The 13,963-nt window shown below is 56.1% G+C and overlaps 1 protein-coding gene across 1 annotated transcript in view; it reads right to left on the bottom strand.

Annotated features, from left to right (window-relative positions):
• Nucleotides 1-5,386: 5,386 nt before the first annotated feature.
• UBE2G2 (ubiquitin conjugating enzyme E2 G2) overlaps nt 5,387-13,963 on the bottom strand; it is a 29,963-nt gene continuing 21,386 nt past the window's right edge. Inside the window, exons 4-6 of the mRNA XM_082839334.1 lie at nt 11,501-11,619; nt 8,545-8,685; nt 5,387-7,197 (exon numbers count right to left, since the gene is read on the bottom strand). Coding sequence (XP_082695460.1) covers nt 7,085-7,197; nt 8,545-8,685; nt 11,501-11,619 — 373 coding nt within the window. The 3' untranslated portion in view covers nt 5,387-7,084. The remainder of the gene's footprint in view (nt 7,198-8,544; nt 8,686-11,500; nt 11,620-13,963) is intronic.

Raw genomic sequence — 13,963 nt, 5'->3', positions numbered from 1 at the left:
AATCTGCAGACACACAGATCTACACACGCGCAAAGCTCCAAACGGGACAAACTCAGAGGGGCCCAGGGCCAGACTCATTCCATTAAGAGAACCGGAGACGGAGGCCGGAGCCTGGAAGCCGTCAGACGGACGGAGTGTTCAAGGGACGGCAAGTCCAGCCACGACGGTCCCTCGCCAGATGTGGAGGCCAAGAGGCAGCGGGGACGGCGAGTCTAGTCCGAATCCTGCATGGGGTGCAGCGTCTCCAGGAACAGAGGCAAAGCCAACAGGCTGGGAGGAAAGAAACGAGGAGGGCGTCCTCGAGGCAGAAAATGTCACCAGGGGGCGAGGCCCCAGAGGCAGGCGCAGAAAACAAACAGTGAACATCTCAACAAGGACAATACGTTATTTGTCTCCTTGAAGGTCTTTAAAAGAACTAAATTCTGAAAGCAAAAACCAGAACATCGTCTGGGTGACTCCCCCCCCCCCCCACCGTGTGCACATGTGACACGGAGGACAAATGGGGGGGTCCTGCACGGCTGTGTGGGTTCTGGGTGTCACTTAAAGTGGTAAATTATTAACATAGACTGTGCAAAATCAGGTATGTCTACTGTAACCCCTAGAGCAATCGTTAGAAGATTAATACAAATAAATATATTTTAAAGCTAACAAACTAAATAGAATACTAAAAAAGATTCAAATAACCTAAAAGAGGGCAGGAAAACAGGAACAAATACCCCAACCAGAGGAGCAGACAAAGCAAATAAAGCTATAGACCAGATCCAAGCACCTCGATGACTTTACTAAACAAAAATATGCTAATTAAAAGAGAGACCGTCACATCGGATAGAAATAATAAAAACATAGAAACACCCCAATGCATGCTATCTGTAAGAAATCCACTTTAAATAGATTGCTATATATGGCTTTAATGTTAAAAAACAAATTCCCCAAAGAAACCAGTAAGTCCAGATAGTTTAAAAGGTAAGTTCTACCAAACTTTCAAGAAACAGGTAATCCAGTAAGAAAAAAGAACAGAGACTCCCCAAACCATCCTTGAGGCCAGTCTGACTCTGAGGCCAAAACCAAGACACAGAGAGAAACCAACCCACTCCCTCGTGAGTGTAGCCAGAAACCCCTCGGCCAGACGCTGCCATCAAGTGGAACAGACGATTTCAGGAAGAACACACCGGATTACCCCACAAACACAGGACGGTGCAATTATAGAGAAATCCGGAAACGCAACTCACTTTACGGATTAACAGGAAAAGGGTGCTCATGGGTGCAGGTGGGCGGCGGGGGCGGGGCAGGCATCATCAGAGCAAGTGAAGTCTTAGCAGCGCCCCGAAAACTACCCGGAGGGGGGGCTGCATCTCAGCGTGGGGAGGGGGTCGGGGGGAAGGCTCTCCGGGCCAACCTGTCCTCGGTGACCGGGAGCCCTCCGGTTTCATAGCACAGGGGCCGCACGACTCAGCTTCTGCTTTGAAAGACGAGTGATCTGGGGGGAGCTTTTCTTTCCCTGCGGTGACTGGCAGCCCCACTCCGTGGTCCCCTCGGCCCTGGGCAGCAGCGTGAACACCCAGCCGGCACCTCACTGTGCTCGTCCACCCTGACTGCACGTCCACAGCGACGCGTGCTGATGCGACGGGGTGGCCCTGGCCGATGGGGGTGAAGAGGAGACACAGAGATCTGCGCTGAAGGGCAGGCTCCGTTCTCTCCAGAGGTGTTCCAAAGACCCCCAGGGGCCCTGGCCCAAGTACGCGTTGTGACCGCTCTCTCGACCACCCACAGGCCCCAGCCCAGAAGAAGGCCGGCCCCGAGGCCCCCCTGCGGGCCCCACCTGCAGGGTGCTCTGAGCCCCGGGGCCCGGCCCACCCCTCCTCCCTCTGCTACCCTGGCTCAGGCTCTGCCCTCGGGGTCCTTGGGCCAGCTTTGGCCGAGGGAAGCTCCAGCATGTCTCCGTGGCCCGGAGGAGAGTGGACAGATGGAGGATTCACTCCCACCCTCCCCCGTTGCTGGGCTCTGGTTGGCAGGGGCTGGTCCCTGGCTGGTGGCCGGTCACAACCCGGTGACCTCAGCTCCGGCGCAGCAGGGCTAGGATGCCCTCCATCTCTCGCCCAGGCCTCAGGGTCCCTGTAAGGCTGCCGGGCTCCCGGCGGTGCCCAGGGGGTGCAGGGGCGGGACGTGAAGGCCAAGCTCCATCCCGCCCCGCACGGCCGGACCTCGGGTGGTCTCATCCTCCCTGGATACCGAGGCTCCAGTGCGGGCACACGTGGGGTCAGGGCACCGGCCTTAAGCAGGCAGGGCCGGCTGGGTGAGGGGGTGCCCAGGTCTGCGGGTGGGACCTCCCTGCCACCCGTCGCCCCAGGGAGCTGCTTCCCGGGCGGGAACCAGTCCAGGAGGGAGAACCCGGTGAGAGCCCCCGAGTCTGCTCTGCCCTGAAGCTGCAAGTGTTTCCTGTGGTTCCAACTCGTTCAGTACATCACCCAGGATTTCCAAAAGCCACCAGCAAAAGACAATATCCTCGGTCTCTCATCTCCACCGAGTCGGTTCCAGCGTCAGGTCCTCTGCCGGGAAGGTAAGTCCACATGCGCGCACGCGCTCACGCCCGCTTGAAAGGGACGTGTCGCCATGTTCCCGGGAGCGAGCACAAGTCACAGGGACGTCCAGTCGCTCGCACACAGCCCTGCCGAGCCGCGTGGGGTGGGGACAGGCCCAGCCCACGGCCCCCACTCAGCAGGCCCGGGCGCCCTCCCACTGCTGCTGCCAGGGCCCAGCGGGAGCCGCTCAGACAGGGCAGCCCACAGCCGCAACGCGGCGACCTGCGTGGAGGGACGGAGGTGATGCGGTCTCACCGCCCCCCATCGCCATCCCCCGCAGCCTGAGCCCCTCCAGGGGCTGAGCTCAGCTCCTTGCAGGGCTGGATGCCCAGGCCTGGGGCCCATGAACACGTCCACCCTTGTCTGGGCCCCTGAAAGGCGATGACACCACCAAGACGCGCTGGGACTCGAGGGAGGACCTCCACGGCGCGGCTGCACCCCTGCTGGCTCCGCGAGCGCCCCTCGGTGTCACAGCAGACACTCCCCGGGAACCTCTCCCCTCCATGCTCTGTGCGTTTTACACGTCGTCCTTCACTTGACAGGTGTAGTCAGCAGAGAAGGTGAGGCTGAGGACGCGCCACGTGCTGTGTCCGAAGGGCTGCAGGTCGACTTGCCCCAGCAACGCTGCGTCCGTGGGGACACAGCGGAACACACCCCACGGGAGCCGCGCCCCCACGGGAGCCGCGCCCCCACGGGAGCCGCGGCCGTTCAGATGAGGACTCCGGGGCGGCGGGGTCTGCCAGCTCACCGGGCTCATGAGGGCCGCCGGGACGCAGGCAGCAGTGGGCTCCGGGGCCCCACCCTAGGACGGAAGGAGGGGAGCAGGCAGGCGGGGGACAGAGCACTGCTCCCCCGAGGCTGGCGGCGGCGCAGACAGCTGCGGGGAGTCTGCGCCCAGCGCACACGCGGCGGCCCCCAGCAGGGCGGGCACTGTGGAGAGAGAGGCTCAGGGTGACAGGGCTGGGGGCCCAGGCAGATGGCGCTGAGGGGAGGCTGGAGGGGCGGCCTCGGTGACCCGGCCGGGCTGGCATCCTCAGGAGCTGGGCTTCGCTCGAGCGGGGAGGTGGTGGGCCCGGGGTGAGGCCGCACCCAGGACACAGGCCAGATGCCGCGGGGCCCGCGCAGCGGGGGCAGGGCCCGGGGACTGGGTCAGGGGTGGGGACGGCAGACTTGTGCCTCTGCAGGGACTGGACCGTGGCCCTGTGCCCTCTACAGAGGCCAGTCCAGTGTCCCGCTGTGCTGAGCCGACTTCCAGGGCCGGGGCATAGCCTTCTGGCCACGTGGCCTGCGGTCAGGCCTTGGGGGCGCAGGGGGAGTGGCAGCAGGCGATCCTGAGCCGCCCCCATGTAACCAGGGTGGGTTCTGTACTCCACCCAGGAGCCCTGACTGATGCATAGGACGAATGCATCACACCAGCACGACCTCTGAAAAACCAGCAACCTGACCTGTACAGAAACCAGACGGAAGGCAGCCATAGCCCGCGCACGGGAGGGAGGGGCAGGGTGGACCCTGCGGGCTCCATGTGTCCAGTCCTCGGGGCCACAGAGCCGGCAGGGCTGCGCCCCTCCCCCCAGGACACGCCCAGGACAACGCAGTGGGGTTCCCACACCCAGAACTCCCCTCTTTGTGCCCAGAACCAGACTGGCAAACAGGAAAACAAGGGTGGACATTCGCCTCAAATATCCAAACATCTGCAGAAGACCAATGCCACGGAGAAGGGGCACTAAACACAACACATGAAAAATGAACCACAAAGAAACCTAACAGAGCAAACCAACCTTTTCAATTAAATCTAATTAAAATCCCCAAAGGGGAGAAGTTCAGGATACCTGAGCAGGAAAGAGCACAGCTGGCCTGGGACGGCCGTCCTCAGGCAGCTGGGGACGTGCGCTCGGGGAGGGGGTCCCACGTGGTGGGACAGGGGCGCCTCACTGGCCTAAACGATCTGCACCCCGGTATGGCGTGCGCTGCACACCTGCTCTCCCTCGGGGGGCTGCAGTCTTGGTGCCAGGCAGAGGGTGCCCACGTGACCAGCCCCGGATAAAAACCCTGGGCGCTGGTCCCCCAGGAGCTCCCTGCCGGGGAGTCAAGCGCACGCCCTGTGGCTCCGCTGGGGGGTGCCCGGGAGGCCTGTGCCTGGTGCCCCCCGACCCCTCCCCACGCCACATTCCCTGTGGCGCTCGAGTCCCTGGGCCTTTGGCTGTAACAGATCTCAGCCGTGAGGCCTCCCAGGGAACCACGGAACCTGGGGGTGGTATCGGGGACCCCAACTCACGATCACGTCAGAGATCTTCAATAGTAAGAAGTACGCTGGAAACCCCTGGGCAAAAGGCAGAATGAAGGCTGCTGGAGGGCGGGCCGAGCCCCTGGCCCGGACGCGGCGCAGAGGGCGTTGGGGGAGAGGAGGCCGAGGGACATAAGCAGACTCACGTCAGCAGCCGTGACGAGACTGGAGACTCGAGAGCAGGACAGAAGCGCCACCTCCGCGCCTGCTGGTCTCTCCTCGCCCGACGGTCGTCTGCTGCCAACACTCACAGCTCAAGGAAAGGCCGCGGGTCAGTCGAGGCTGGTGAAAACGTCTGCCGACCCCAACAGGGACACGCGGCAATTCCAGGGGAGACCAGCGGGCGGAAGGAACAGGAAAGAGTGAAACTTCCCAAAGCTCACGTGTCTTGGGAAGGAGGTGGTAGTGGGAGTCCTGGCGGCCGTGCCACCTATAGGGGGCACCCCCGCTGCCCACCGGCCACGGGGTTCCCATACGATTATATTAAAACACGACAGAGAAAACACTGCTTGGGACAGGGGGAAAATATAGCTTTATTTTACCATAGGAATTAATAAACTCCGTCACAGAATAAGGACACCATGGGACTCCTCTTTTGTTTCATTTAATAAATACAAATGAATAAAAATACTTTCTTTTGCAAAGAGACTGCCCCTCTTCCTCCTCCAGATTTCCTGACCCCCGTGGCCACCTGCTGATGTGGTCGCAGGCCCACACTCCACCACACCCACCTGTTCCTCTCCGTGGAGAGGGCTACGTCTCATCCGACACGCCCGCAGATACTGTGTAGGTACGACACCCCTCCTTTCCCCATCCCCTTCCGAATACAAGTCCTCGTACTGCATTTCAACTTTTAAATGATTCCCTTCTGAGAAGGAAAGAGTCTGGTTTCCACAGAAGCCCTTTAGCCAGTACTACTTAACACCAAGAAATTAGCGAGGTTTCAGTAAAACAGACTCCTGCCCGCGGGCACATTATGAAAGGGAAAGGATAACATAAAGTAAAATGTACTGTACGTCTTGTAGACTGTCCCTTATTTCAAAAATAGAAACTCCTATTTAAATTTAACCTGTTTGAAACAGGCCACATATTTAACTGCATGCAACAGATCTGTTATTGCTTGAAACGGAGCCCTGGCTCCGGCTGAGCTGCCCGCGGCTGAGCTACCCACGCCAGAGGAATCCAGACCACCTCCAAACCACGAGCCGCAGCTGAGCACCCCCCACCGACCCGGGGACCCCATGTGCCACGCTCCCTCGAGCGCCGGTCAGGTCTGGGATGAAGCACACCTCTGCGCTCTGCGCTACGGGGAGCGTCCCTTCCCAAGTTGCAAAGAACGGTTTTGTCCCAATAGTTGAAGTTCCCGCTGCAGCCACCACGTACAAACGCTTAGCACTTTCCAGTTTTCAGATTGGAAAAGAAAAGCTCCGACACACCCAGAAGACACTCTGACCACAATCTCGGTCTCATGTGCCCCTGCTCTGGTAATGCACTGGGAACTGAGACACGAGCGTAAACTGTGATCAACACCAGCAGGGAAAACGCCGGTCTTCATGGCCAGGAGGAAACTTCTTTTCTATATGCCCCATTTTTCATTAGTCCACATTTTAAAAAAGTATTTATTTCCTGAAAGTATTTCTAAATGTGATTATTTGTAACATACAACAAATGAAAAATGTGCCTAGATTGCAAGAAAAAAATCTGCTTGTAAAACAAAGTACTGAAACAAAGTCATGTCCTCCTCACGGGAGACAAGGGAACCAGGAGGGGCCCCCAGAGACATCCGGCCGCTGCCCTCCTCCTGGTCTGCAAGGCCCCACGTCTTCGGAAGGAGCGTCACTGGTTCTAGTCCCTGGGGGCCGGCGCGTACGCCCCTCCCCGCTCCGCACTAAGTGCTGGGTCCGCAGGCACGTCAGCTGGAGAGGTAGTGGTGACGGCTCTCATCATCTCCCTGGGCCACCTCGGCAAGAACGAGGGGTGGGTCCCTCAACTGCACCCAGCTGTCATCGTCCTACAGAAACCATCACTGCAGAAGAGAAGGCTGTTTGGGGTGGGAAAGGTAGAAAAGAAATAGATGCTGTGGTTCTGCAAGCTTGCCTTTTTTGGTACCAGCACAGTGTCACTGTCACTAAGTGTCTTGGAGGAGAAACTCCAAAAACTGCTCGGTGGTGTGCCTGCACGCACGCGCGGGCACACAGCTGTGCACACATGTGGGCAAGGCTCAGAGCCCCAGCGACTTCTGCACGATCTGCTTGGCGATCTTGTAAAACTGTTCCCGGTCATCCCGCCACATTTTGGAGGCATCCACGTTGGCCCCGCTTTCATCGTTGGGCTCTGAAAGAGAAGGAGAACCTCCACGTGAAGGGGCTCAAGAAGGAAGGCCCTGGCAAGACCTCCCACCTCCTGTAAGAACATCACTGATCTTCCCAGAGAGGTAACCAGAGACAACCAGAAGCGCCGAGGGGCGTGAACTCCGGGCAAGGACAGCAGTTCTGCGGAGACGAGACGAGAGCCTTCCCCTGAGGGACGGGGCGGAGCAGCGGCGGACAGACCCACCCTCAGGGCTCCTCCACCCGAGCCTCCCAAGGGCCGCACCAGCCAACTCGGCTTCACTCAGGAGGCACCAGCCGAGCAGATCAAGGGGCCACTGGGGGCCTCCCCCTCAGACCTCCTGTTTGGCCACCAGCTCTCTCCGTTTGGCGCTCCTCCGTTTCATGGGCGCTCTCTTCCCCCGGGGCTGCCGGGCCGTTCCTCTCTCAGCTCCCTCCCGCCACGAGCCCTGTCTACCTGGAGAGGGCACACACCCTCACCTCCACAGCCAGTCCCCGAGAGCCCCCATCAAGGTGGCCACTCACACAACACCCTGAACTCTTCTCTCCCCCAAATCCTGCTCCCTCTGGAGTCCTGTCCCCAAAGTCCGCACCCCTCCACCCCACAGTGAGGGCAGGAGCGCCCCCACCCCAGGACGCTGAGCCCTAGAGCCGGAGTCTCCAAGGTCCCCCCCAACCTCCCCCATCCTCTTGGCCTGGGACCCACCCCGCCTGTTTCAAGCACGTGGGCTGCAAGGGCGATCCGTGGTCTAACAGCCCCACGAGCGAGCATCAGCTCCGGGCCAGTGCAGGTCCACAGGGCGCCCCGCCCCCAGCCGGGCTCCAGCCATACCTATAGTCCTGGTGACGCCGCCAGAGGGTCCGTGCCCTCCCACAACCTTGTTAACTCCCACGGGTTCTAAACTCACCTCGGGAAGTGTCCCATGCACCCTGATCTCAGGATTTATCACAGTGGCCTGCAACAGCTGGTGGCTGTGAAAGTCCCCTTAGAACGTGGGGCCTTAAGGTTGGGGTCAGTGTCACCTGAGCTTTACACCCCAGGACACGGTGTCTGCAATACAGTGCCCACTGAATGAATGAAATGCCCACGGCTACTCATGGCCAACAATGTGATACACACAAGACCATCTTTACATCTGTAATTATAAAAAGCAGCTTACGCTTGGCAAAGTGTGTATGAATGACATTACATGAAAAAGCAGAAAAGAAAACAGTACATATCGACTCCTCACAGTGGACAGGGAGTTAGAAGACAAGGGTTAGCGAGGAAAGAGAAGCAGCACCGAGTGTCGGCTCTCCCCCTCTGGACGTGAACCTGCAGTGCGCCAGGAGCCGGCGGGGCGGGCGTTACCTGCCAGCATGCTCACCACCGACAGGAGGATCTTCTCCACGCTCTGCACGGGGCTCCACCGCTCGGCACTGCTCTCGTAGCCCATGGGGTCGTCGCCGGGAGCGTGCAGGATGGAGATGCAGACTCTGCCATCAGGGTAGACTGCGGGGTCAGAGCACACCCGGTGAGCCGAGGGAATGGGCCCGCGATAGTCCGCTCGGTCAGGCCCACAGAGAAAGGACAGCAAGCGGCGCAGACACCGGGACGGAGCTGTCTGCACGCGGCACCACCTGTGGCCACCAGCGCCACATCCACGGCCACGCTCACGTGCACGCGCTCCACGCGGGCCCGGCCGGGCTCCCAGGGCACCGCTCACACACCGACAGGGTGCTGGGCCAGTCTGAATAGCTCTAGTGTCATGGCGTGACTCCACCTTCATATGCATTTAAAAAGCACTATATCCGAAGGGGATAAAGGAAAGGCTACCTGGCAGCCAGATATTCCACCAAAATACCTCATGTAATTAGACTCTTCACAACACTTTTCATAAAAGGTTTCTTAGATATCCCTCGTTCTGCCATTAAATCCCTGAAGTGGACTGTGTAAAATATACGTTGCCATAGCTGGGAAAACGCTACAGGAATTAAACACCCAGAGAAAGACAGATGCCTGGACTCCTCTTGCTAACTTACTATAACTGGCTTCTCTGGACATCAGCTGTGCCTGAGTCTAAATGCATCTCCCATCAACAGCACCACTAACGAGACCCTCAAGATCTGATTCAAGAAAAATAAATTTCCAATTCAAAGTCTGGGGTTGGTCCTGTCAAGAAGGTCAAAAGCACCTGTTATCTTTCTCTTACACATACTTGGGGAAATTCTCAGATGGTTTAGTATATGCTCAGATATCCAGGCATCACTTGTAAAACTGTAGGGCTATTAAGTTATAATAGTAAGAATACCAGACAATTTTAAATAAACTTATTTACGTCACCCTCACTCATGAACTCAGCATTTCGTGACCATTTAGAAATGTGAGTCGTTATAAGCAGCCTTTCTTTTACACCTGGTCCCTCATTTTCCCCATGCACCCCTTGTTCTAGTGGTTTCTATGCTTTGAAACTGTACCGCAAACGCTCACTGAAGGGTTAGGAAACCACGTGCGATCTGTCTCAGACACCAGGATGGCCGTCTGAAGTCCACACACATGGGACCAGGGCGCCCAGAATGCTTTGAACAGTTCTCTCTGCCACGGACAGAGAGGAGGTGTTGCAGAGTTTTCAACTTCAGTGTCACTTCCTCAAGGTGACAGCACCATGCGATGACACCGCTGACCCCAGAAACATCAAAAAGCAGCTGTGTCCCTGCCACCCCCCCCCCACCACACCACAGCAGCATCATTTAACCCTCCCGAGTCCCCGCCCAGCCACAGAGCTTCAGTGCCAACAACTCCCGCTGGTGCCAGGCTGGCGGTCTCCCCTCCAGGCCACGGCAGCGGCCCAGCACGCGCTCCGCTCCATTTCCAGCCTGCACCACAGTCACCCTTCAAAGGCCATGCTGGTCATGCCGCCCCTCACGCTCACTCCCAGCCCCTCAGCGGGTCTCCACTGCTCCTCGGATAAACATCAAAATCCTTAATGTTGACCAAAAGGCCTGAACTGGTTTGGCCCCTCCCCCTCCCCCTCCCTCCTCACACTGGGCCTCTGCACCTGCTAGACCCCCTCCCCGCCCCAAACAGACCCCTGGGTAACTCCTACAGCTCCTCCTGCAGGTGGTGGGTTCAACCACCACCCCTGCAGGGGCCTCCCTGGCCTCCCATGTGGTTTCACATCTCTCTGTATGATTCCTTCATCAGCGTCCATCGCTGCCCGCAGACTGGGAGCTCCTGACCGTCCAGCCCCCCCACCTCTGACGGTCTGCTCACCACCCCATCCCAGCAACTCTCAGTGAACCTGCTGGATTATTTTTTTAAGTATTTATGGACCGACCAATTTTTATGACATCGGCAGACCTACTGAATAGCTCTTCTCAAAAATAATTTTTACAAAATAACAGATACCCACCTACAGTAAGGCCAAATTTAAAAACTATTTGCACTGATTACCTGAACATCAAAAATAATATTATCAGGGGCTTCCCTGGTGGCGCAGTGGTTGAGAGTCCGCCTGCCGATGCAGGGGACGCGGGTTTGTGCCCCGGTCCAGGAAGATTCCACATGCCGCGGAGCGGCTGGGCCCGTGAGCCACAGCTGCTGAGCCTGCGCGTCCGGAGCCTGTGCTCCGCAACGGGAGAGGCCACAACAGTGAGAGGCCCGTGTACCGCAAAAAAATAAATAAATAAAATAATATTATCAGGCTATTCTTAGTACACACATAATTCAATCCGTTTATTGGCCGTATTTGTCTTTAAACCACATCACAGGTATCGTTCTAAAGAATATATTTATCTTCAATATAATCTTATTATTTACTTATTTATTTTTGGCTGCGTTCGGTCTTCGTTGCTGCACGCAGGCTTTCTCTAGTTGCTGCGAGCGGGGGCTACTCTTCGTTGCGGTGTGCGGGATTCTCATTGTGGTGGCTTCTCTTGTTGTGGAGCACGGGCTCTAGGTGCTCGAGCTTCAGTAGTTGTGGCGCACGGGCTTAGTTGCTCCACGGCATGTGGGATCTTCCTGGACCAGGGCTCAAACCCATGTCCCCTGCATTGGCAGGCGGATTCCTAACCACTACGCCACCAGGGAAGCCCTTATCATTTATTTTTTAATTACCCACAATCCTCTTCATAGTTGTATTTTATAGTTAATCACCTTGAACTTGTTGACTTCCTCAATCAACTCTTCTGATCATAATGAATTTTTAAACTTTGTATTATGGAAAATTCCAAACACAGAGCAAAACAGAAGTATACCATGAATGCCCACATGCACACAATCTCTAGGTCTCTCCTGGAACCATCGAAACTACTTCAAAAGCACTTACTGTTGGGATGAAACATCTCACAGGTAAATCTCATCTTTGGAGGACTTAACGGGTAATCAAGTGGGAAACTCAGGATGGCAGGAAAAACCCCAAACTCAAAACAGGTGTCTTCTGGGCCCCTAAAAGATACAAAATATAGAGACAGAACTTCAAGGTAGATTTTTTTCAATGTCTCCCACACTTTAGAAACGAGTTAAGGAAATATCTACTGCTCTACAAATGTGCACGAAAAGATTATCTAAATATTATGATGACAATGAATTGGTATTTTTTATGGTTGGAAAGTAACGTGTCATCGTTCCGTTCCAATCAGGTCTAAATCACAGAGACCGGCTCACAGGCATTTTCACATTAATAAGGCTGAGAGTGGGGCAGCAGGGATTCTGCTTTTCTATGTGGTACAATTACATTTTAGGATAAAGATACAAACCCTGGTACATGTTAGAGCAGGACTCTATTGTACTAATGGACGAGGGGTGAAGGGTTGTTACTTCAAAGGCTACTTTTAATTTTTAAATGTGCCTGAGAGGTGGTTTTGTAACCTTCAAGAAACAGATACAGAGCACGTACGGAGCACTGATGATGCTTGTGCGCACGCGCGGCAGCCGCAAGCCCTGACCTGCAGGCCTGGGCTCGTGCCACCTCTGGGGACCACGCGGTCACCTGAGTCCTCACCGTCACCAGGCACGTGCCTGTCTGCCTGAGTTCACGTCCTCCTGGTATGGAAAATGGCAGAAACGGGCCAAACCACTTCCAAAGTCCTGTCAAATTTTAAAGTTCTATATGTATAAATCAACACTATCTTGACCAACAGACAAGACGTGAAGGCCAGCAGGAGAGGAAGAGGGAGAGGGAGAGCAGCTCGCACGTTAACAGAGAGAGGAACGCCTCCTCCCCTTACAAACGTCCTTTATAAAACATGCACGACAGCAGTTTAAAATCTAGTTTAAAATCTAAGACCATCTCTCCTCCGTACATTTTTATCAGGAGGCAGAGCTGCCGAATGACAGCTACACACAGCGACACCAGACAAGCACTCTGCGAAGACCGGTCAGTTCAACACGAAGAGGAATCCCGTTCTCTCTCTGGGCGCGGAGAGGGCAAGGCCCCAAGCGCGTAACACATGGGCCCCGATGACCAGCACAGGGGCCGAGACCCCGCGCTACAGCAGCAGTTCAAGTAGACAAAAAATTCTCAAAGAAACTGTGCAGGCGGCTTCACTTCCGCCTGGTGACAACGCCTAGGGATTTCGACGGCACCAGTGCAGTGGAGGCCAGGACTGCATCATGGGGTGGGGAGGGGCTGGTAAAATGGCCAAAACAAGAACAAGGCAGCAGGTGTTCGGCGGAGCCACACTGTTTTCAATTGAAGACACATCTGGATTCTGAAAACTGTGTCCTCGCTACTTGTGGGGAAACCAAGAGTGGAAAGCTACTACTCTGTCGTGGAGGGATGAGCGTCCCCGGACAGCGGTGCCCAGAGCCCCGGCAGGAAGCAGGGACAGGACGGCCACACAGAGAGGCGAGCTCGGGGGCCACGGCTCCCCGACAGCCGCCCTCCAAGCCCTCCCCTCTGGAGGGGGTCAGCGCCGACGGCAGGGGAGAGCCTGCGCCCCCCGCCCCTCTTCCAGCCTACAACTCACAGTAGAGGATAAACACCACTGCGCTGGCCCTCACACGGCCTCCCGAGGGAAGGTGCCAGGAAGCAGTGCTGTCGCCTCAGCGAGGGTCACCTGACTCAGGCCAGGTCCCGGATCGGGTGGCTCAGCGGAGGGCAGAGGGCAGCTCAGGCTGCTAACCCAGGAGCCTGCAAATCAGGGCTGCGGCCACACCAGGAATGCTCGCAGTGCCTCGGTATTCTGGGCACCTCCAAGTTAGAACAGAAAAGAATGTCTGGGTAGTTAAGTGTTTTTGGACTGAGCCAAGTGGTATTTTCTCAAGACTTTGATATTTGCTCAGGTCTTTGTTTCTCATAATAGAGCTTTCTTTAAAAAAAAAAAAACAAAAAAACCCACTAGGTCGTCCACAGCTTCAGAAGCAAGATCAAACATTTCCTAAAGTGCTCCCACATCTGAAATATCAAAGCCATTTTCAAATGCTCTGGTTTGCGACTGGTTTGAAACAGGGGCTTCTTTCTGTTCCAGAATGCCCAGTGCCTTGGCCCAGCACACAGGTGCGCCCATGTGCACGGGGGCCTGCCCGCTGACTTCATGGAAAACGCTATCGAGTAAATTCCTGGACCAAGACGGGAGATATAATTAGTGTTATTTTTGGACAAGCTTTCCTGTCATACTCAGGACAGCCTCACTCTGCTTTCACCAAAGAAGGCCTCACCTCAAAATCAAATTTATCTGAGGCAAATACAAACTCTTCAAAGCCTGCAAGTTATTTTCTATCTTAATTGATTAAAATAACGGCCTATATTATTTCAAAGCTCTGAGGTAAGTGTTTTATTTTCTGAGAC

Source organism: Leucopleurus acutus (assembly GCF_964270905.1).
Source record: "Leucopleurus acutus genome assembly, chromosome: 5".
NCBI classification, from domain to species: domain Eukaryota; kingdom Metazoa; phylum Chordata; class Mammalia; order Artiodactyla; family Delphinidae; genus Leucopleurus; species Leucopleurus acutus.
This window is presented reverse-complemented; position numbering and strand designations above follow the sequence as displayed.